A 21,684-nucleotide genomic window follows, 5' to 3' on the forward strand; every position below is an offset into this window, starting at 1 on the left:
TATATAATGTCTTTTAGTGGAGAAGATCCTGCTATGCTACAGTCTGGCACTGAGGAAGCAAAGGGTCACAAGACAGAGCAGGCAAATACGTAGTGTATGTAATTTGTCACATTTCTGTCTGCAGTATATGCCAACATCAGTCTTTTTGTCAGATCTACAATACACAGCTAATGTGTCCCCCAGTTGTTTTTTGTGCAGCCCTGGATTTCAACTGAGAGAAGTTCATAACTATCATGGTGGCCATGAAATCCCAAGCAACATTATTAAAGAGTCTAAAGCCAACTTAAATATTGTAGTGGGGATGCCAACATCCTATTATGTTTCTGTTATCACTTTCCATGATTGAGCAGTAATGCAAGAATGCCATTCATGCAAGTCATCAAGTTTAAATGGCTTTTTTCGGGCTTCAAGAAACCCCCCAAGTGCCACAATCAGGAATAATATGGTTAGGAAGCATAGCTGTATACACACCTACCCAGAGCCCCTCCCCTTCCTACCCTCTCCAGGCCCATCATTGGCCATTTTGGATGGGTGTGATGGCCCTATATAGTCATATCACCTGATAAAATGTTTAACACATTTTTAAAATATATAAAGAATTAACTCCCACCCATTAGGGAAACCCTTCCAGGGCTGTCAAGAAACCCTGGTTGAGAAGGCCTGAAATAGATCAACGCTTGGAGAAAGCAAGGGTGTTGAGAACTTTAGTGCGATTACCAGCTCTATTTTCCTGCAATTAAATAGTGTGCCAATTGCTTGAGTCCAACCATTATTTTGTGCAAGCAGGGTACAAAACTAACCAGTAGCATCCTTAATGGATATGGTGCTATTTAATCATGGGTGCATGAGTTAAAGTTTATACATTTGTCAGTTAATTCAATAAAGATCTAAATCCAGGATAAGAATGTGTGTCGCATATACACACACACACAAATAGAATTTTAGTCCCTTTAGTCAGAATCGGATTATTGCAATTGGAACACAGATTTTCCCATATGAGAAATAAGCACAAGTTAGTCTCATGAGGATCAAACATATTCAAAGTAAAAGTGATTACTTTTTCAAAACAAATATGTCTGATTTAAAACATTAATTTCTTGTAGAGCTCCTGGCATTGCTTTGGGGCTAGCAAAATATTTCTGATGAAAGATAAAACCAGCCACACATGTTAACATTTGAGATTTCATTGAGCAAGAAAATGAGAGCAGTAACTACAGCATCAGGTCAGAGGAGAGTGAAAACTTCTGTGTGTGTAGTTTGATCTTCGATGCCTCGTTCATACATACAAGATCATCTGCTGCTGCAATCTGGATGAATGTTCAGGTACTCAAGGGTTATTGTTCCAAGACAACTGATCACAAAAACAAACTTTTGGTGAAACAAGCATGAGCTCATTTAATTAAAAAGCTTTGTTTTAAGATACTGGTACAGCTACAGGATTCAGAGCTATATGATTCTCATGAACTATATTATAGCATCCTATTCTCTCTATGGGCATTAAAAAAGCCCAAATGCTGAAAGAAAGAGATATGAAATGGTGACTGCTTACCATATATAATGCATGATTGCAAGCTGTTTGAAATTCTTTCCTAATAGCAGCCTGGAATACATTTTAGTCACCCTAAACTTTCCATTTATTGTAAAAATAAATATGAATTGACATTGTAAATGTAACGACTGCTCTGTGGGACATTTGTTATTTCCCATCGCTTTGATCACTACATTTTGGTGATATATTTCAAGGCACTTTCATTGCATGAGTTATATCAATGCTGCATGTCACTAACAGGCAAATACACCAGGACCCAGCACAGTACTCTGATAAATTTTTTTATCCGTCTGTTCTAAAATGCCATCATTATGGCTAATTTTGCCATTCAAACCTCAGCATGATTCATGCCTGGAGACAATACATTTTATATTTTGCCAAGATAGTCCTGACAATTATATTTTAAACATTTATTTTTACACCTTTAATAAAAGATAACACTCCAAATTAATATTCCATCACAATGGATATTGAAAATTTCATGTTGCTAAAGTGCCACCTACTGTACCAGCAGAAAACTGCAAACAATAAATTGTTTAGCTTTGGAAACAAACATTTGCTCATAGGTAAGTACACTGAAAGTGTGGTCAGAAACAAGGTAATTTTGTTCAGTTTTGTTCCATGCAACATTCCAGTCTCAGCTCAGCAAAACAGTTTGAAATGTGTAGGTCTGCGGATGGGGGGAGTCCAGTATAAGAGAAATGAATGTGAAGTAATTCTGTGACCTCTGTGTAGCCAACAAGCTGAACGCTACATGGGCTAATTTTCACTGTTTTTTCACTATCTCTTGCCTTCAAAACTGTACATATAATTGAGCCCCCAAATAGTGCACATAAATACTTCAAACTCTCTTTTGGGACAACAGTAAAAAACAAAAGCAAGAACAAACATCCCATAACCACTCCATACACACACACACACAAAGCTTTGAGGGTGAAAATGCCTAAATTGGCAACTTTGTACAGATATTTGTCAAAGAAAGCTAAATATAACATTTATAATCCACTCTCCCATTAAGAAATTTCTGTTCAGTTTATATAGTGGATAATAACCACAATACTACCAGATTACCTTGTATTTGGAAAGGATGACATAACAGCCTTGCTGCTAGATACCAGGTGCATTACAAAACCCTTCCATGACTTTTACTGCAATGTTTCTTTATAACAAATAAGCAAAAGTGGGGAAAAAACTAAGAATCAGTAAAATTATTACTTGAATGCTTGAAAGAAAATTTAGTTTGAGCAATCACAGGGGAATGCTTAAGGTTTTGTATATCATTGGACTGTAAAAAGCCAAAAATAAGAAGTTACTAATAATATAGGGAAGAGAACAGAAACAAGATGAGACACTAAGAGCACCTTATATGGAATATTCATGATGGACATTTCCAGAATGTTTACCTTAATATTAAAAAGCGGGGAGGGGGGGGGCTGATTTTGACTGGAACTGCAGCAATGGATGAAAAAAATTAATTTTTCCATGTACACATTCTGTTTCCTGGTATAAATCATCTTCTCCCCAACCGCTTTGATACGCCCAACCGCTCACACATCTCTTATACCCATGATTCATTGATGACATTTTTATCATCTGGACATGTGATAAGGAAGTCCATGATACTTTCCACCAGGCATACAATGACTTTCACTACACCATCAACCTTACAGTAAACCAATCTACGCAAGAAAAATATTTTTTGGACACTCCTGTAAAAGTAAACAATGGACACATAGAAACCACCTTATACCGAAAACCTACTGACCAACAAACAGACCTGTGTGACTCTAGCTATCATCCTAAACATACCAAACAATCCATTGTATACAGACAGGCTTTATGTTACAACCACATCTGCTCAGTGTACCCGAGAGACCGTCTCTCTGCCTATACCCCCAAAAGAGCATCATGCTCCGCCACTGCCAACTGGCTGGTGATCCCTGGCCCGAAACAAGCATGTCGGTCCTCAACAAGGGCCAGAGCTTTTTCCATCCTGGCCCCCACCTGATGGAACAAGCTCCCTGAAGAGATCAGGGCCCTGCCCGAACTCCCACAGTTCTGCAGGGTCTGCAAAAGGGAGCTCCTCCACCAGGTATTTGCTTGAGACCGACCACAGGTCCCCCTCAGACATCCCCTCCAAGGCCTGAACCAGTCTGAACTCTCTAGGGGTTTTAGCTAAGTTTCTGTTGTGTTGTTTAGAGCCACTGTTGGATTGTTATTGTTCTATTTGACTATGTTATATGTTGATTCATTCCATGTATCCCCCTGTGATGTTGTATGTAAACCACCCTGAGCCATATGGAAGGGCGGTATAAAAATCAAATAAATAAATGTCCTAGCTCATAACCACTACACCCAGCTTGGTATAGTGGTTAGGAGTGCAGACTTATAATCTGGCAAGCCAGGGTTGATTCTGCACTTCCCCACAGGCAGCCAGCTGGGTGACCTTGGGCTCGCCAAGGCACTGATAAAGCTGTTCTGACCGAGCAGTAATATCAGGGCTCTCTGAGCCTCACCCACCTCACAGGGTGTCCGTTGTGGGGAGAAGAAAGAGAAGGCGACTGTAAGCTGCTTTAAGCCTCCTTCGGGTAGAGAAAAGCAGCTTATAATAACGAACTCTTTTTGTACATATAGCTCTCCACTCAAAACAGTTCAGTGCACCATCAGTGACTTACAACCTCTCATGGATAATGACAGTTTCCCAAGAACTGGGGGGAAACCTTTTCTTGTGCACAGACAACCCCCCAATCTCAAACAACTCCTCACCCACAACAATGTAACATCTAATGTGAACAAGGATACTGTAACCAGAGCTTCCAACAAACCCAGATGCCAACTTTGCTGCCACATACACTCCAAAAGCACAATAATTGGACCTAACAACATCAACAACACCAGGAGTAGTCAACCTGTGGTCCTCCAGATGTTCATGGACTAGAATTCCCATGAGCCCCTGCCAGTGAATGCTGGCAGGGGCTCATGGGAATTGTAGTCCATGAACATCGGAGGACCACAGGTTGACTACCCCTGAACTACACCATCAAAGGCTTATTCACATGCTCATCTTCTAACAGTGTATATGCCATTAAATGTCAACAATGCCCCTCTGTTCTCTACATGGGACAAATAGGTCAAACCCTCCACCAAAGAATTAGTGGACATGAGTCTGACATTAAAAAAAATCACAAGACTGAAAAACCTGTAGGGAACACTTCAACCTTCCAGAACATTCAAAAGGGGACCTCAAAGTAGCTGTTTTGTTGTAAAGGAACTTCAAGAACAGACTAGAAAGGGAGATTGCAGAAATGAAAGTTATTACAACACTCAGAACAATGGAATACCCAGAACTCAACAAGGACATTTTTTTTATCTCACTGCATATGTTAAAGGTAAAGGTATCCCCTGTGCAAGCACCGAGTCATGTCTGATCCTTGGGGTGATGCCCTCCAGCGTTTTCATGGCAGACTCAATACGGGGTGGTTTGCCAGTTCCTTCCCCAGTCATTACCGTTTACCCCCCCAGCAAGCTGGGTACTTATTTTACCAACCTCGGAAGGATGGAAGGCTGAGTCGACCCTGAGCCGGCTGCTGGGATCGAACTCCCAGCCTCATAGGCAGAGCTTTCAGACTGCATGACTGCTGCCTCACCACTCTGCGCCACAAGAGGCTCTTGTCTGCATATGTTAACCTCATTCAATTCTTATATCTACATTCCTTACAATCCCATCTTATTTTTATTTTATTTGGGACAATGTGACTGTAATGTGATGTTAGTATGTAATGTAATTCAGAATCTAACTCTCCAGTCTCAGGACAAGATAACATCTCAGCCCGGCTTGCCATGCTTGGGTGGAGACGGATGGGGCAAGCATCTAGTCTTTTAATTATTTCTTTTCATAACTGGGAAACTGTCTGCCATTAATTACTAACATGGGCAGTTTTATTTCTCCAATGTTTTTGTGAACTAAAACTGAACTCAAAAGGTGTTTTGGCAAAGAATAGATTGCATATTTTTGCCACTAATTTACCTTTGCCTTATATCTGTACTCTTCTAATCCTTGTTCTATTATGTCTGAGGAAGAGTGCATGTCCGAAAGCTCACGCCTGGAATAAATCTTTGTTGGTCTTAAAGGCGCCAGGGGACTCAATTTTTGTTTGGTTATCTACATAGGAGTCCGCAGCTAATATAGGCGACTTGAGCTGGGGGAAGGGGGATCCTGCTCCAGAGACTAGGACCTGAAATCTCTTCAAAACATAGGCAATACCAAAATCTGCCTGTTAGAGTAACCCCATTTTCAAAATCGCCCGCTACGCTTAATCAAACTCGGGCTCAAAAAGAGACCTTGGGAAGGGAGGAAGCGTCACCCGCCCACGATGCACGCCCGCTCTACCCATCTCGCCGCAGAACCCGCGAGATCAGGAAGGTCCTCAACTCGCTCGGATCACTTTTCGCGCCGCCCTCGTTCGCTGCTAGTGTACTTGGAGAGTCGTCTATCTGAATGCCTGATTAGATTTGCGTCCCCCCCCCCCTCAAAAGAAAACCGTTTTGGAGGTCCGGGTATCTTTGGGGTTGGACGTGCAAAGCTGTACGCGTTTAACTCTTGGCACGGAAGGAATGCTGCCGGGATTGGGCACGTGGAAACAGGCGCCGCGATAGACATGCCGAGCACAGGTCCTCCGGGGTCCTTCTCGCTCTCGGCCGAGGAGCTGTTGCTGGCGTCGTTCTCGCCGCTTCGCTGCCTTGCGGTGCGCCGCGTCGAGGGGGGAGGCGGCGGCGGCGCCCGTTCCGAGCTTCCGAAATGTCGACTAAGAATTTCCGTGTCAGCGACGGGGACTGGATTTGCCCGGACAAAAAGTGGGTCCTGAGTGTGGCCGGGAAGGCCGCCCGGGCCTTGGCCTGCGAGGGGCTCCGGCGGGGCCTGGGCGGGCGGGAGGGCTTGTCTCGGAGTGCCGCGGGGGCGGGAGAGGGGCTCTTTCTCCTTCGCCGACCAGGGTTGGGGGCTGAGAGACGAGTTGCTTGTGGCCGCTTTTCCCCGGGAGCTTGCCTGTCGCTCAACAACTGGTCAGCCTCCATGTTTGCGCTGCAGGAGCGGGGTCTGTGTTGTAGCTCCCAGTGAAAGATCTCAGCTTTGCTCTGTTCTGTTTTTCTTGGACGTCTTATGGCTTCTGTTCCCCAAGTGGGTCTGATACTTCTCTCAAGAGTCATCCCAGTGAAGTCAACTGCGCACAAACCGTACAACTTCTTGTGGTCACGTATAGTGGTGCAAAAATTCTGGGGGTTATAATAGACTGAGTTCTAAAGTGTTGCGATATTGATGGTTACAGGCAGGGACCCACAAGGACTTGAGGGGAACGTCTCATTTTCTTCTCCCCTTTCCCACTATTTCTCCCCCCCCCCAGAGCTTCACCCCGTCTCCTGCTTCCTTGTCATTTTCCCACCCACCGGCCAGTCTACCATTATCTGCGCCCCCCTCTGTAGCTGTTCATCCTTCCCTCCATCTAGCAGCCTCTACCTGGAAAAGTTATGGTTCAGGTGCAGTACTGGCCATTGGACTGGAACCAGTTGTACTCTGGGGGACCTCATTTCCCCCCTATCTCTTTTCCCTCACTCTTTCCTCTTTCTCTTGTTTTTACAGTTGTGACATTTAAATTATCTCAGGTTAACCCTCCATTTTCCTCTAGAATTTGGGTCCAGAGCAGCCCACACCAGTTTTTCTTTCCCTTCAGTTTATATTTGCAACAACTCCATGAGGTTAGACTGAGAATATATAGCTAGCCCAAAGTCACACAGTGAGCTTCCATGATAAATTGAGATTTTGAAGCTGGGTCTGTCCAGCAAGGCTTCTGGTAGTTGCTGCCAGGTTTGCCCCCAGTGAATCCTTTCTCAACGAACAAAACAACACTGGAAAATTTCCTGGCCCCTTTCTCTGTCTTCTAGCATCTTTCAGTAATGTTTGAAAGCTGGCAGGATTGTGGTTGGCTTTCAGTAGCCACTGAAGGCATATGTTTCTTAAAAATTTGGGTGTTGCTTTTATCATTTGGGGATTTGTAAACCTTTCTCCAGTAGCTGGTTGTGTTATTATATTTATATTTCACCCTCCCTTGTAGCTCAGAGCAGTTTACATTGGAAACGTTCTTAAAACAGTACAATAAAATAATCTTTATTTGAACAGATAAGATTTTTAACAATATGAACTTGTATTAAAATAAAAACTTTGCAATTTCACATTGAACAATGGAACGTTTGAACTTGGTTTTTCTGTGCTTCAGTTCTTTCTTCTGTGGGTGCAGCTGATGGTTAGAGGACCTCTGGGCTTGGGTTGGTAATTGGATCACTTGTCTCAACAAAAAGCCTGGTGGAAGAGCTCCATTTTGCAAGATCTGCAAAATTGTTTGAGCTCTGGCAGCGCCCTGATGTCTCCTGGGAGCTCAATCCACCAGGTGAGGGCTAGGACAGAGAAAGCCCTGGTTCTAGTCAAGGATAGACGAGCTTCCCTGGGCCAGGAAGGACATCTCTGGAGGACAATGGTAGTAGGGTTGAGCTCTGCGCCTGCGTGTGTGTGCCAAGTTGCGCACCAGAGCCTGTGCCTCCCCTACCTCCCCCCCCCCCCCCGGCATGGCATTGGCTGTGTCGGCCTAGAACGGCCGATTCAGATGCCGCCACACAGAACCTTAATTGGTAGAGAGGTAGTTTCTCAGGGCCCAGACTGCATACCACTTTGAAGGTGATTACCAGAACCTTAAGCTTGATCCAGTAGTCAACTGGTAGCCAGCACAGCTGTTGGAGTGTGGGCCAGATGTTGGCCCGCCAAGGGGTTCCCATAAGAACTTTGGCTGCTGCATTCTGCACTAGTTGAAGTTTTTGGATCAGGGATAAGTGTATGCCCGCATAAAGGAAGTTGCAGGAAAAAAGTAGCCTAGACTGTTACTTGGATCACTAGGGGCTAGGCATTCTGGGGCCAGATATGACATTAGTAGCTTAGCTTGACACAGATGGAAGAACACTAGCCGAGCTACTCTGGTGACTTGTTCCTCCATGGAGAGAGAGGTGCGGAAGATCACACCCAGGTTCCTGGCTGAGTGTGCAACTGACTGTTGCATCCAGGTAGGGCAGTCATGCTTATGCATGCAATATCAATTATTGACAGAGTGTTTGAAATGAAAACATAAAATCAAGCCACTCACCAGCTAAAATGCATCAGGTAAAAATTGTGTTTTTAATCAATTGTAGTCGTATAAGACAGGGGTCGTCAACCCCCGGTCCGCAGCCCGAAGGCCACAGTACCTGGCTGCCGGCAGCCGCACCTGCCTCCCCCCCTACAGCGAGAAACAAGCCAGGCCTGGCTAGCAGGCGCGGCTGCCGACATGCTGGTGACACAAACGTGCATGCGCGGACGTGCCGCGCATGCACGTTTGTGCCCTCTGGTGGCGAAAACGCGGATGCGCAGCAACTGCGCATGCGCGTTTGCATGCAGCTGCCGCACATGCGCGGCACCCGGACCATCGGCTCTCCCCTCACCCCCGGAGGCGGTCCCTGACCACAGAAAGGTTCGGAGTTGTATGCTTTAGAACAGCGGTCCCCAACCTTCATCTGGTCAGGGACCGCCTCCGGGGGTGGGGGAGAGCCATTGGCCTGGCTGCCGCAGTTGTTCAAAAACGCGCACGCGCGGAACTAGGTGGCGCTAACACGCATGCGCAGTGCCGCGCATGCACGTTTTGGCCACCAGGGGGCGCAAACGCGCATGCGCGGCAGTTCCGCGAGTGCACATTAGCGTCGCTGCCGTGCCGGCTGCCGTGCCGGCCTCTTTCCCCCCCTCTCGCTGCAGGGGGGGGAGGCAGGCGCGGCCGCTGGCAGCCCGGTACCGGGCCACGGACCGGGGGTTGGGGACCCCTGCTTTAGAAGACAATGTGTGCATCCACACAGAAGCTTATACCTTGAATAAAATATATTGGGAGAATATAGACTTAAGCATTCTTACTGGAAATAAGTTATATTGAATCTAGAAGGTTTTCCAAGCCTTTAGGTTGTAAAAAACAAGTTATTTAAATGATGTCTCTTATTTTGCAGATGTGGAAATGTTAACTTTGCTAGAAGAACCAGTTGTAACAGATGTGGCCGAGGTAATTATCTAAAATGATATTTTCATTTTTGAGAAGTTGATTGGAAGTACAAGTAAAAAATTATAAGATGGTATTTAAAACATGTTCTTTTTGTTGCCTCTTCCCAGAAAAAACTACAGAGGCAAAGATGATGAAAGCAGGAGGGACTGAAATAGGAAAGACCCTTGCTGAAAAGAGTCGTGGTCTCTTCAGTGCTAATGATTGGCAGTGCAAAACGTATGTCAGTTTTAAAACTCTTGTTATATAACACTTCACTTCTAATTTTCATGAAATATTTTGTTTATTATTACTCATTTGCAGTGTTATTTGCTCCCTTCAATGATTTGAGCCTGTGCATATTTATTCATAAGTAAATTCTGTTGTATTCAGTAGGGTTTATTCCCAGATAAGGACAAATAGGGGTGCAGCCTTAATTTTGTACTATTCTCATACTTTCTAGGAGGACTAAATTAGTCTGCTCAATAGGTCAATTGAGTAGATTTGGATTAGTGGAGTAGCAAATTATTTACTGTTTTTTTCTTCACTACTGCATAGAAAATATAATGCTTAAATCAGCTATAAATCCTTACTTGACTGCACCAGTGTGCCATTTGTTCCTCTTAATTCTTCTGTTTTTGCATTCCTAAATGCATGGAAAACCAGGAGATTTACACACAGTCTTATTTCCTTTAGAGTGTAAGGTATGCTTTATTTTTTAGTTTTATGATGTAAACCATTTGGGGTACAATTTCCTTTGGGAAGATATAAAAATGCATTGAATAACAGTGCTGCTGTGTAGCAATTCAGACAACTTTTAGCATCAAACTGTTTCTAGTATCAGGAATCTTGTTTCAGTTGAGATTTAAAATGCCAGTCAATATCAACTTTGTTTCAGTTATTTTCATTGATATCCTGTAGGAACTAAGTCATCATATTGAAATCTGTACCAGTTTGAAGAGTATGCTTTTGTCACTTAGCTTTACCCTTCTTTCTCCCCCCCCCCACCCTCACAGATCTACTTTGCCTTTTACTAACTCCAAATATTAGGTTTTGTTTGGTCATTATTAATTGTATATATTTTGCCTGAATCGTTTTCAGTAGTACTACTCATCACAACAAAGTTATTGCTGATCTTGTCTCGATTTTACATTATACTAAAAAGTCTGAATCAATTATTTGTTAAAAGAGATTAGTATATTGTAAATTCTGTGAATTTTTGGTATTTAATTTTTTACTGTTCTGTTTGTGTGTGAGCCAGTACAGCTTCCTGTGCTTCAACTGCTAACTGCATTTTTTTTCCTCCACTCTCTCCAAAAGATGTGGTAATGTAAACTGGGCAAGGAGATCAGAATGCAATATGTGCAACACTCCAAAATATGCCAAGCTTGAGGAAAGGACAGGTAGAATGATTATTTGATTTTTAAAAACTGTTTTTTAAGTAATGCACAAACCATATTTTCTTTTCAAAGCTTTATATTGCTTTAAAGCCATTGTTGGTATTGGAAACTTCACCTGGGGTTCAGCGGTTGCAACCGTTACAGTTGATTCAAGTTTGCTTTTGTTTCAACATTGTGTCTGTGGGTAACTGAAAGTCAGGTTTCTGAGGGGTATGGGCCAGGTTTGGTAAGTAAATTCACAAAGAGAATCCTTTAAACATTATAGAAGCCATTGAAATATCCTGTAACAACTCAGTGGGCCATGGTATAGATCTCAAAGATGACTTTAGCACTTGGTGAATTTTCCAGGAAACTTCAGATAGGAAACAACTTCTGGAGAGGGATTGCTTGTTCTTGTTTTCAGCCACCAACTGGTATTCATGTGACTTGTGATAATAATTTTTTGTGTTAAGCCAGTCCTTCTCAATTTTTTTCTTCCATTGAGAAACCACTAAACCATTCTTAGGGCTTTGAGAAACTCCAGAATGGGTACGATTGTGCAGAATATTGTTGGGAAACATAGCTGTGTACAGGGCTACCTGGGGTCCCTACCCTTCCCACCCTCTTCCAGGCCCATCGGCCATTTTGGGAGGGGTGGGGGTTGATATGACCATATATTATCATCTCACCTAATAAATATTTAACAAATTAAAATATATTAAGATTAATTAACTTTCACCCATTCAGGAAATCCTTCTAGGACCGTCAAGAAGCACTAGGGTTTTGCCATATCATGGTTAAGAAAGCCTGTGTTAAGCACTCTGTGTATTCTAGTACAGAAAACCTAATGCAACTGTGTAGATTACCATACACATAGATTTGCAAACAAGGATAAAGGTTTACTAAGGAAGCAAAATAAAATTTTGTTGAAATACAGAGTAGTGCCCCTAAGCCCAGTAGATTGCCCCTAAACCCAGAAATGGTGACTGTTCACATTGAATCATTCTACTTAAGCCGAATGGATACCCATTGAAAAGGTTGTCATCTAAAATACTACAGTATTTTATACATAGAAACAATTGTCTTGTTTCTTGACATCAATCTTTCAGAGGTAAAGATTGTGATCATAATTGCTTGTTATAAAAACGTGCAGTGTTGATATGGCAGTTGTGATACAGATAACCCGGGGCTGATGCAGTTTTGATGCTTAGAGCCCGTAATTTATAGTTGAGACAAAAAATAGATGTTTTGCCCCACAACTCCATCTGGAGTGAATATGTAGAAAATGCTCAAGCAACTGGATGTATTGGGTGTACTTTCTGGTTTTGTTAATAACTTTGAAATCAAAAGTGTATTTGTGCATGGCCTTTTGTGTCTCTTTGTATTCTAGTCTTTGCCTTATGTTTAATTTAAGTTTTTTATACTGTATCAGTAACTATTCTGAAATATAGTCAAACTTTTGAGAAACCTGTATTTCATCGTGAAATTCTACTGGGGTGATGAGTATTGCATTCAAGGTTGCATGAGCATTGTGTGTATGCTACCAAAGATATAATTAGTATTAACAGTGTTCAACAACATTCAGTTATGGTGAACCAGAAACTTGAAGCTCTTCCAAGCATTTTTATGTATTAAAACTTTTTTATTTAAAGGCATTTGCTTTCTAGCACTTTTGAATGTGTATGTATGTTTCCAAGTGTATATATTTAATTTCTGGTGCTGCTGAAAAGTGTTTTGATTCGGCCCTGAGATGTGGTGCGTTTGTATACTTCCAGAGCAATTTTATTAATGTGATAATCACACATACACACACACACTTTTTAAAAATCTATCCAAACCACAGCATCGATCAGATAAGTTTAAATTCTGCTTACAAGTTTCAGTCTGCTTATCTTAGAAAGATGTTATCCACAGAACGGTTCTTCCTACCTTGAAATTTAATTGTGCATGTAGTTATGCTCTGAATTCTGTGCTGTAGATTCGGTCCCCATCATTTGTGGATTCCTGACTTGCCAATGCTGCAGCTAAGCTAGGTGCCATACGTGACATTTGGCTTTCCTCCATCGGGAATTTTTAAGGGCCATTTCAACTACCCAGTTCATCCTTGCAGACCCCCTTCTTCCAATATTGACCAGGATCCCAAGATCAAAACCCCTGCAAATGGCAAGGGTCTACATATTTTGTATTGTTGATTTTAGGTAGTTTTTGAAAAAATGTAGCACTTTTGTTGAAATAATATCTGACATTCTTGGAAACTTGTCTTTGCAGGATATGGTGGGGGATTCAATGAAAGAGAGAATGTTGAGTATATAGAACGTGAAGAATCCGATGGTGAATATGATGAGGTAGGTGGGGCATATATTATACATAGGCTTACCTTTTTACATAGGCTTACCATTCAAATGTGAAATCTAAGTTCGGCAGGTGGTTATGTCCTAATCCATAAAAGTAATCTGTAAATTTGTATTTCGCTCTCTATATTTGCATCAAGATAAGGGATTTATTGGTTGAAGGAAACCAAGCTGCTAGTTAGCCTTAATACAAACAAGAATAACTTTTTAAGTATTTAAATTTTGAGGTTCAGTTTGCTTTTGCTTTAAAAATTAGCTTTCCATTGGCTAATTGGTAACTATGCAAGACCTGTGAAGGAATTTTCCTTTCATAGGTGGAATCTTAAGGGTTCCAGTGTGAAAATATCCACTGTAGTCTTTCCTTAAATTGGTCACATGGATTAATCACTGATCCAGTAAGTATTACTTGTTTGCAAGGAAACAAATAGATACAGTGATTGTAAAAGTAGCCACCAGGTAGACCAAATATACAATGTAAATTGGCCTTCAAGTAGACCACAGCTAGCCCTAATATATGAATTGTCTCTGAAGGCCTTCTGGACATGCCAAAGTATAAGTGTTTTATATGGTGTATTGTCTCAGAGGATAGCCATGTTGGTCTAAAACAGCTATGTCCGAATCTAGTAGCACCTTGGAGGCCTGCAGGATTTTCAGGCTACAAGCTTTCCATAGGCAAAGCACCCTTCCTCAGATACTCATTCTACTGGACTCTAAACTAGCTATAACATTATTTCTCCTTCAACAGTAACAGCCATAGCTGAAACTACAATGCAGCTTTTGTTACTCTCTTCAGTTAGTTCTCTGGATTTCCAGATAAATTTTTAAACTTTATCATTCTAAATAACCATGGTTTATATGTGTCGATAATGATGAGTAAAAAATATGTTTGTAGCCATATTATTTTCAAGTACTAATACTAATGAGAAAATAAGAGGGGGCAAATGAAAGTGAAACAATGAAATGAAAGATAATGAAATTAGATTGTATTTATTTAAAATCAGTGCTTGAGACTGTCATTGCTTTAGCCATTTACAATGCATCTCTATTTAGTTTGGTCGCAAAAAGAAAAAATATAGAGGAAAGCCAGTTGGTCCTGTATCTATCCTAAAGGAAGTTGAAGATAAGGAATCAGAAGGGGAAGAAGAGGAGGATGAGGATGGAGATCTGTCAAAATATAAATTGGATGAGGTAAAACTATTTATTTTATTTTGTGTAATCAGTACTTTCTGATCAAAGTCCCAGTGTTTTAACTGACAATTAATGCCTGTAGTAAATATTTGTGTTCTGTGTTGCTTTCCACCTGTTATATTTTTGGCACAGTATATGAGAGATGGAACAAAGAGCTATTTACTTTTGAAGCTATTTGTGTAAATTCTTTCTAACCAGGATGAGGATGAAGATGATGCTGATCTCTCAAAATATAATCTTGATGCCAGTGAGGAGGAAGATTCTGCTAAGAAGAAGAAATCTCGGACTAGACGCAGCCGTTCTAAATCACGGTCTACCCATTCACAATCTTCATCTCGCTCATCCTCCCACTCAAGCTCAAGGTCCAGGTCCAGGTAAACGGGTACAGGTCAAGGGTAACGCCAGACAAAATGTCAGTATCTAACTTCTTTATTTACATCTTTTTTGTGACTGGTTTTTTCCACAGTTTGAGTTGAACTATTAAATTTTAGGTAGTCATACAACTGAGAATACATACTTGCTTAATAGCAGTGTAACCAAACAGCTCGACAGTAGATTTTTAATACTTTCTTAGGCTACAGTTGTTTTGGCCTGATACTTGATTGTACCTGATAGGCTTTATGACATCAAGTGCTTTAGCAAATGACTTTGACAGTAGTGTGCTGAATGTAAAGCACTAGCCTTACTGTTTAGAAGCCTGCTTATTAAGCAAAGACTTCTTAGTAGAACTTGTAAAGACTGAGTTGGAGAGGAGAAAACTTTCGCGTCATTTCTGATTCTAAGTCACCACTGAATTTTCTATGCATAGAAAATCCCCTTTTATTGATGAAACTTGAATGAAGTATAAATAAAGACAGTTTTTAAAAACTCCTTTCCTCATCAAAAGTCCTAGTAATTTTTGGGCAGGTTTTCACAATATTCTTGATTTGAGGGAAGGTCTTTCTTTCTGTTGTCCTGACTTATATTGGTTTTTCAAGCAAAGCTACATTGGATAGCAATTGCCAGTTCACTTTATACAGAGAATATTATACAGATACATTAGTGTTCCTGCACTATTATCATAGGGCATCTTTTATATAGCTGCCTAGTATTTGATTTTTTTATGTTTCTAGTGGTACTTATTCGACAAATGTAATTTTGAATAGTTTTCATTTCCACTCTGTTCAGGATACCCAAGATCTTTGAGAATATATCCTTAGTAGGTAATTAATAATCCCTGACAATAGGCATAGGTTTCCCAGTTGGACATTATGTCACAGAATTGTTACCCCAGGGTTAGTCTTTTAAATAAGAATTGATGTGTAGAATTCAGGAGCCACGTGTATTGCTTCTTTACACTGCTCAGCTGCCTTCCATTTTGCACTACAGCCATCTGCAACAGAAAAAACATACTGTTGTTGAGGAAGCTCACCCTTTTTTGAGCATCCTCTACCTCAGTTGAAAGTGGAAATTATGAAAGATGAGTCGTTTGCATAATATTAATAGACATGCAGAAGGAAAAATAAAATGTTTCAAGTATCTTAAAGAGAATTTCAGCAATCAGCCTGTCCCATGCTTCACTTCATTGTAATAAGTTGTATCTTAAACTACCAGTATTTAACTATTTTTAATTACTTTAAATTATTTCAAATAAATCCTGAGACATTTGGATTTAAACTGTTATTCTGAGCCCATGGATAGTGATTTGCACATTGGCATTTTAGTCTTGACTGAAAAGCATTTTCTCCATTTTATTAGAGAGCTGAAACTATATAATTTCAGTACACTGGAACATTGTTAAAATGTATGCTCTATTTTAAAATGGCCTGTTATTTGGTTAAACGTAACTTCAACCTGTTTGCTGCTCTCAAAAAGATAAAATATTTTTTATATATATTTGTTCTCAGTCGTGAGTGCTCAGTCCAAAACAAAAATCCTTCATGTTGTTTCAGGTCAAGAAGCTCTTCCAGTTCAAGGTCAAGATCTCATTCTTCCTCCAGAGAACATTCTAGATCTCGTGGGTCGAAATCAAGGTGAATGAGGTAGCAGCCTTGCTGCTTGTCAGAGAAAGTAAAAGGATAATGAGTAATATGCTATATTCAACCCTAGGTATCTTAATAATTCTTCTCCCCTCCCCCCATGTGAATTTTATTAGGGTTGCATTCTTTTGTCTCAGACTAGGGAATTGTGCTGAAAGTACTACTGGCTAAAATAGTGACAATATTAGTTCATTTAAAGATACTGTCTCCTCCCCCCCCCCCCCCCGCACAGCATTCAGCAAAGTCCTATTTCTCCAGTTTCACCTGCTAGCTGGCAGTGCACCAATACTGTATTGGGGGTGGGCTAGGTCTGTATTTGCTCTGAAATTTATGTAACTCTTCTCAACCGTGTGTGGTTTGAATGGGAATATAAAAGGTACACAAATATCTGCCATTCTTTGGATTGTCCTGGTGCGTTGCTTGTTTGTATGTATGGCAACAGGGATGGTGGAGAAGCAGAAACCTGGTGTCTTGGTATTCAGTTAACAACTTGGCAGAAGAACTCACAGGTTGCTTTTGTATAATCATTATTCCTGCTTGCTTGTTGGTACAGAGTAGTGGACCGAAGTGTAAGGAAAGTGAAACGGATAGGCACACACTCAGTCTAACTTAACTCCCAAGGCAGTTCTGAGGATAAAATGGAAGGAGGAATAATGAAGAAGCCACTTTGGTTCCATGTTGAGGAGAAAAGTGGGGTATGAATAAATATTTTTAGTCCAGATCAAAACACTGGGCAAACAGAAGCTACAAGCTAGCACACAGCATATATTTCCTAGTGTGGTGGCAAAGTGATCTTCTAGTAGCTCAAGTCTCACAGCCATGGTAGCCTTTCTCGAGTTGCTCCGTACTAATTTGTAGTAGGAACCCAGGTGTGACATAAGCACCTTGAATGATACTGTGGACATCCCCAACAATTCCATGGTAATTACCATGGAGTTTGGGGTGACAATTGAACTGTTGCCTGAGGTACTTGTATCATATCTTTGTTTTTGGCTATGTGTGATGTCATGTATCATGTGACATCATTTCTTCCTCTTACCTCACCTCTAAACCTTCCAGAGATACTACCCTGGTGTCTCTAGGGTGGACCACTGCTAGTAGACTAATATTCACTGCCTTAAATATTCATGGAAATGGTGACTTTGATTCAACTTTTCTTTTGCTATATTTTAAACTAGAGTTGTAAATTGCTGTAATACATTATTCTTAATAACAAATGAAAACCAGTCATCTGTTAGCGGATAGGTTTGTGGGCCAAATCTTGCAGCTTAACAGCTTAGTCAGACAAATACTAATACACACTAGACACAAATTTACCAAGCCCAAAAGCATACAGTTGAAGAATTCTGAAGCACAGTGACTAGTCCAATAACATTGTGTATCCATATCACAGTTTTCATTATAGAACAAATAGTAAAGTGCCAGGATCTGACGGAGGGGGCGGTGTTCCAATGTCAGGACTAAATCCTGGAATACGAAAAGTATCTCTGAGAAAATCCAGTGTTCCTGTCCTTTACCACTGAATAACTGCAGGGGCTTTTTGGCCACCCCAAGCAATATTTCCCCCCTGATAGCAGCACACCCAATGCCTCTGTCTGTTTGCAGGCATGGAGGTGATATAGTCTCTCTCTAGTTTTTTTTTTTTCCTAAGCAAGATGCTCTTAAAATGTTATTACTTTACCTGCTTCATATTGTGAATACCCAGGTCAAATTAACTTCATGTCTTTATTATGATAAACTTATGGCTTCTCCAGAAATATTTGTACTTGTGTTCAGTATGCTTATATGCATGTATGCCAAGGGCCATGGTCACTGTGCGTTTCTAGCAACTTCCCCAGAAACTCTTTCAAAGGTGGTGGTAGGTTGCATACAATTTCCAAATTTAAACTGATTCTCCTACTCTTCTTTTAATATAGAGAAAGTTTATTTTGCATATACTGTGCTCTTGCTTCAGTCTTCTGTTGAGATTGAAGCTGTAAATTAAGTATCATTAAAGAATTCCTTATTATTATCATTAACAAAGTTCCTTTGAAGCTGAATAACCTATGCATTCCAAAATTAAGTCATAGGCCCATGCTTGAGAAACATTTTCTGAGGCTACTGAGTTCCTTGTTAGCACAGCAGTAAGTATTTGTGCCTCAGTCTAATTCTTTGTTATCTGTTTTATATATAAGTGATATATAATATAGAAATTTATTGCTTATTATTTGTACTAGGATTAAATCTTCCTTATCTCTTGATAAAGATCCAGCTCCAGGTCCATCAGGGGTTCATCAACCCCAAGGAAAAGATCTTACTCAAGCTCTCATTCATCCTCTTCCCCTGAGAGAAGCCGAAAGAGAAGTCGATCTAGATCTTCATCTGGTGATCGCAAAAAAAGGCGAACGAGATCACGGTCACCTGAAAGGTTTGGGTTTCTGTAGAATAAGAATGGTTGGTTTTTATATGTTGATTGGATATGAATATATGTGAGAGCTAGGAAAAGTTGAATATTTGGGTACTGAGTGTTTGAAGAAAACTGTTCCCATTTGTATGAATTTCAATTTGTTTGGCTCCATCGTTTTCTAAATCATAGCTTTAAAATATGTAATTTGTAACCATTCTGAATTTACTTTAAAAGTTTATTTTTTTTATGTAGAATGTTCATTCTGTAGCCATTTTTACTAAAATATTCGTAATAACAAAAGTTTGTTCAGTACTTGCAGTACAGAGATAGACCAAATAATTATATCCATGGTTTATATATTGCCCCATTTCCCCCTCTTTTCCGTTTTGGGCAAAGGTCATAATAACTCAAACTTGTTTGCATGGTTTTTCTCATTTTGTATCTTACAGGAACCGCGGGTCTTCATCTGGATCTTCTCATTCTGGATCCCGTACAAGTTCTAAAAAGAAATAATCTATTCAGATTCATACTCATACATAAACCATCTAGTCCAGTGCATGAGACCTTTTTTAAGAAGTTGGTGTCTTACTTGGTCAGAAGTGCTAAATCTTCTAGTACAGGTGCATGTTAATGGAAAACTTCAGCTATTTTAATTCATGAAACAAAAATAATGAAACATTTTAAGCCATAAATTGTCCCAATAAAGGTGAGTAGTATCACTCTGCTTTTCTTTCAAAAAATGTATGCCTGCTCCATTTTTTATTTGAATGGATATCAAAATGTTATATTTTGTTAATTCCTGATCTCTGAGAGCCTCTGTATGGTCCCTTCTGATTTGTTGCTTAGCCTTAAGTTTTGCTAGGATGTGTATAAACATCAATTGTACCAAAGTTGGACTGATTCTTTATTCCTAATCCCTCCAAGAAACATATGAAACAGTAAGAAAAGATTTCATTCATATACTGATTTTAAAAATACCTCTTCTCCATAAGTAAGATACCAGCAGTTAGATATGCTGCCTTACACAGCTGTTTGCAAATTTGGCAAACAAACAACTTTCTGTACCATTTTGAGCTGAATAGTACATCTTTGAGTTCTAATGGCATTGTTTTGAAGAAACTTGCATAAGCTTCAGCTCTGTGAATTAGGTCTTGCCACATTCATAGTTGTATAGTCTCTTTGGAATTTAGTAATTGCTGGGATCCAAAGAAATGCATGTGGTATTCTGTGCACATCAGTGGTGTTGAGATGACCATTTTCTAGTTGGCCCCTTGAGTCACGTGGTATTTTCAGTAATTTGGTGTGAGCAGCTGCAGTCAGAATGGAAATTGGAATACTCTCAGTTTGTGTGCAGAAACTTTGGATCCACCCACAATTAAATAGCTAGTACAAGGAGTCTTAAAAGTTGGATCAAGACTTGTTTTTATTCAGATCTTCTGGAGCCTTTTTGTAAAGGAATTGGAATGTAACACTGAAATCACTTTCTGTGTGTCAATTAGTGGAATTGAATTTAGACTGCCGGGAACTCTGTTTCAGGTTTGTAACTCTTAGAGAAACGAGTACTTCAGCATAATTGTAATCACAAATCACTGCAGGTAATTTTATTATATTAATGCAAATTTGTGGCTTAAAATGCTTCATAGAATTTGTTTTACTAGCAATATTTGTTAAGTACTGGCCATTTTTAAGCTCCATTTGCTCTGGAGAAATGTATCCTCTTCAGCGGCATCCCAAGGTAAGTATGTGAAAGGAGAATAGTGTTTCTAGAAAAGAAGCAATGCGTCTTCAACTTTCATTTTGAGCATTGCTTTGTTAAAGCAAGATGTAAAAAGACAAATGGAGCATTCTATTCTTACATTTTCCTTCTGAGAACATCCTACACCTCTTTCAGACTGATCAAAGAAAAAGTAAAACATTTCTTTTCCTATAGAAGTGTTTTGGATAAATTTTGCAGAAAAAAGTGCCCTGCAATTGCTTTATTGCTTTCTCTTTAGCTATCTCTTTAACGATCTGTTTTCCCCATTGCTTAATGTAGCATAGATTGCACAAGAACAAATAGTCTCCTGTAACTGTGCCTCTGACTTCTTGAAAGTCTCTCTATTAAATTGTGAAAATCTAACTTGCTAGATGCTACATGTTAAAGTTCGTTATTCCTGTGCTTTGTATTCCTAAATATTGTAACAGATGGTTTTTAACTTTAGCAAGCGGTAGCTTAGAGAGGACTTAAGGGGAAATTATGGTTTCATTTGGCTTGGATTAAAATGTACTGGTTGGTTCTATAACAAAATAGTTCTGTAGACAAATGTAAATAAAGCATGTAAATCAAAGATCAAATGTATGGATTTATTTGTTAAATCACACCACTGGAACACCTTGTAGAGCTATGAATACAAATAATGGCAACTAGAGATACTTTGAATTTTAGACATAATAGCTGAGAGCTACGGTTTGTTCAAATTATACTTTATTCTCAGAAGGGCATTATAGAAATGCAATCTGTTATATATGCAGTGATATTCTTAATCAATTTCTTGCATTGGTTAAACAGCAATACAGTAGTCGGTTTCCAGGCACATAAAATAAATGTCTGAAAAAAAAGTTTAAATATAAATCGTATGCCAGAAATTCTTTAGGTCTTTCAAAAGTAATACTTTAATAATGGCTGGTGCAGCCTCATTGAGGATTAGACTGCTGAGATGCACGTATATAGACTGGGA

At 40.1% G+C, this 21,684-nt stretch overlaps 1 protein-coding gene across 1 annotated transcript; it reads left to right on the forward strand.

The window, feature by feature from the left end:
- Positions 1-6,209: 6,209 nt before the first annotated feature.
- On the forward strand, positions 6,210-21,301 carry ZRANB2 (zinc finger RANBP2-type containing 2). The gene is made up of 10 exons (XM_077333340.1): positions 6,210-6,403; positions 9,617-9,669; positions 9,777-9,885; positions 10,966-11,048; positions 13,293-13,369; positions 14,426-14,563; positions 14,762-14,937; positions 16,495-16,575; positions 18,827-18,988; positions 19,417-21,301. Exons 1-10 carry the CDS (start codon positions 6,348-6,350, stop codon positions 19,478-19,480), a joined length of 999 nt encoding a protein of 332 aa, XP_077189455.1. The 5' UTR covers positions 6,210-6,347; the 3' UTR covers positions 19,481-21,301.
- Positions 21,302-21,684: the final 383 nt, after the last annotated feature.

Source organism: Paroedura picta, chromosome 4 (assembly GCF_049243985.1).
Source record: "Paroedura picta isolate Pp20150507F chromosome 4, Ppicta_v3.0, whole genome shotgun sequence".
NCBI lineage: Eukaryota > Metazoa > Chordata > Lepidosauria > Squamata > Gekkonidae > Paroedura > Paroedura picta.

Coding starts and splice junctions, on each gene's coding strand:
- ZRANB2 (XM_077333340.1), top strand. CDS start 6,348: ATGTCGACTAAGAATTTCCGTGTCAGCGACGGGGACTGGATTTGCCCG. Junction 6,404..9,616: donor TGGATTTGCCCGGACAAAAA/GTGGGTCCTGAG, acceptor CTTATTTTGCAG/ATGTGGAAATGTTAACTTTG. Junction 14,564..14,761: donor CAAAATATAAATTGGATGAG/GTAAAACTATTT, acceptor CTTTCTAACCAG/GATGAGGATGAAGATGATGC.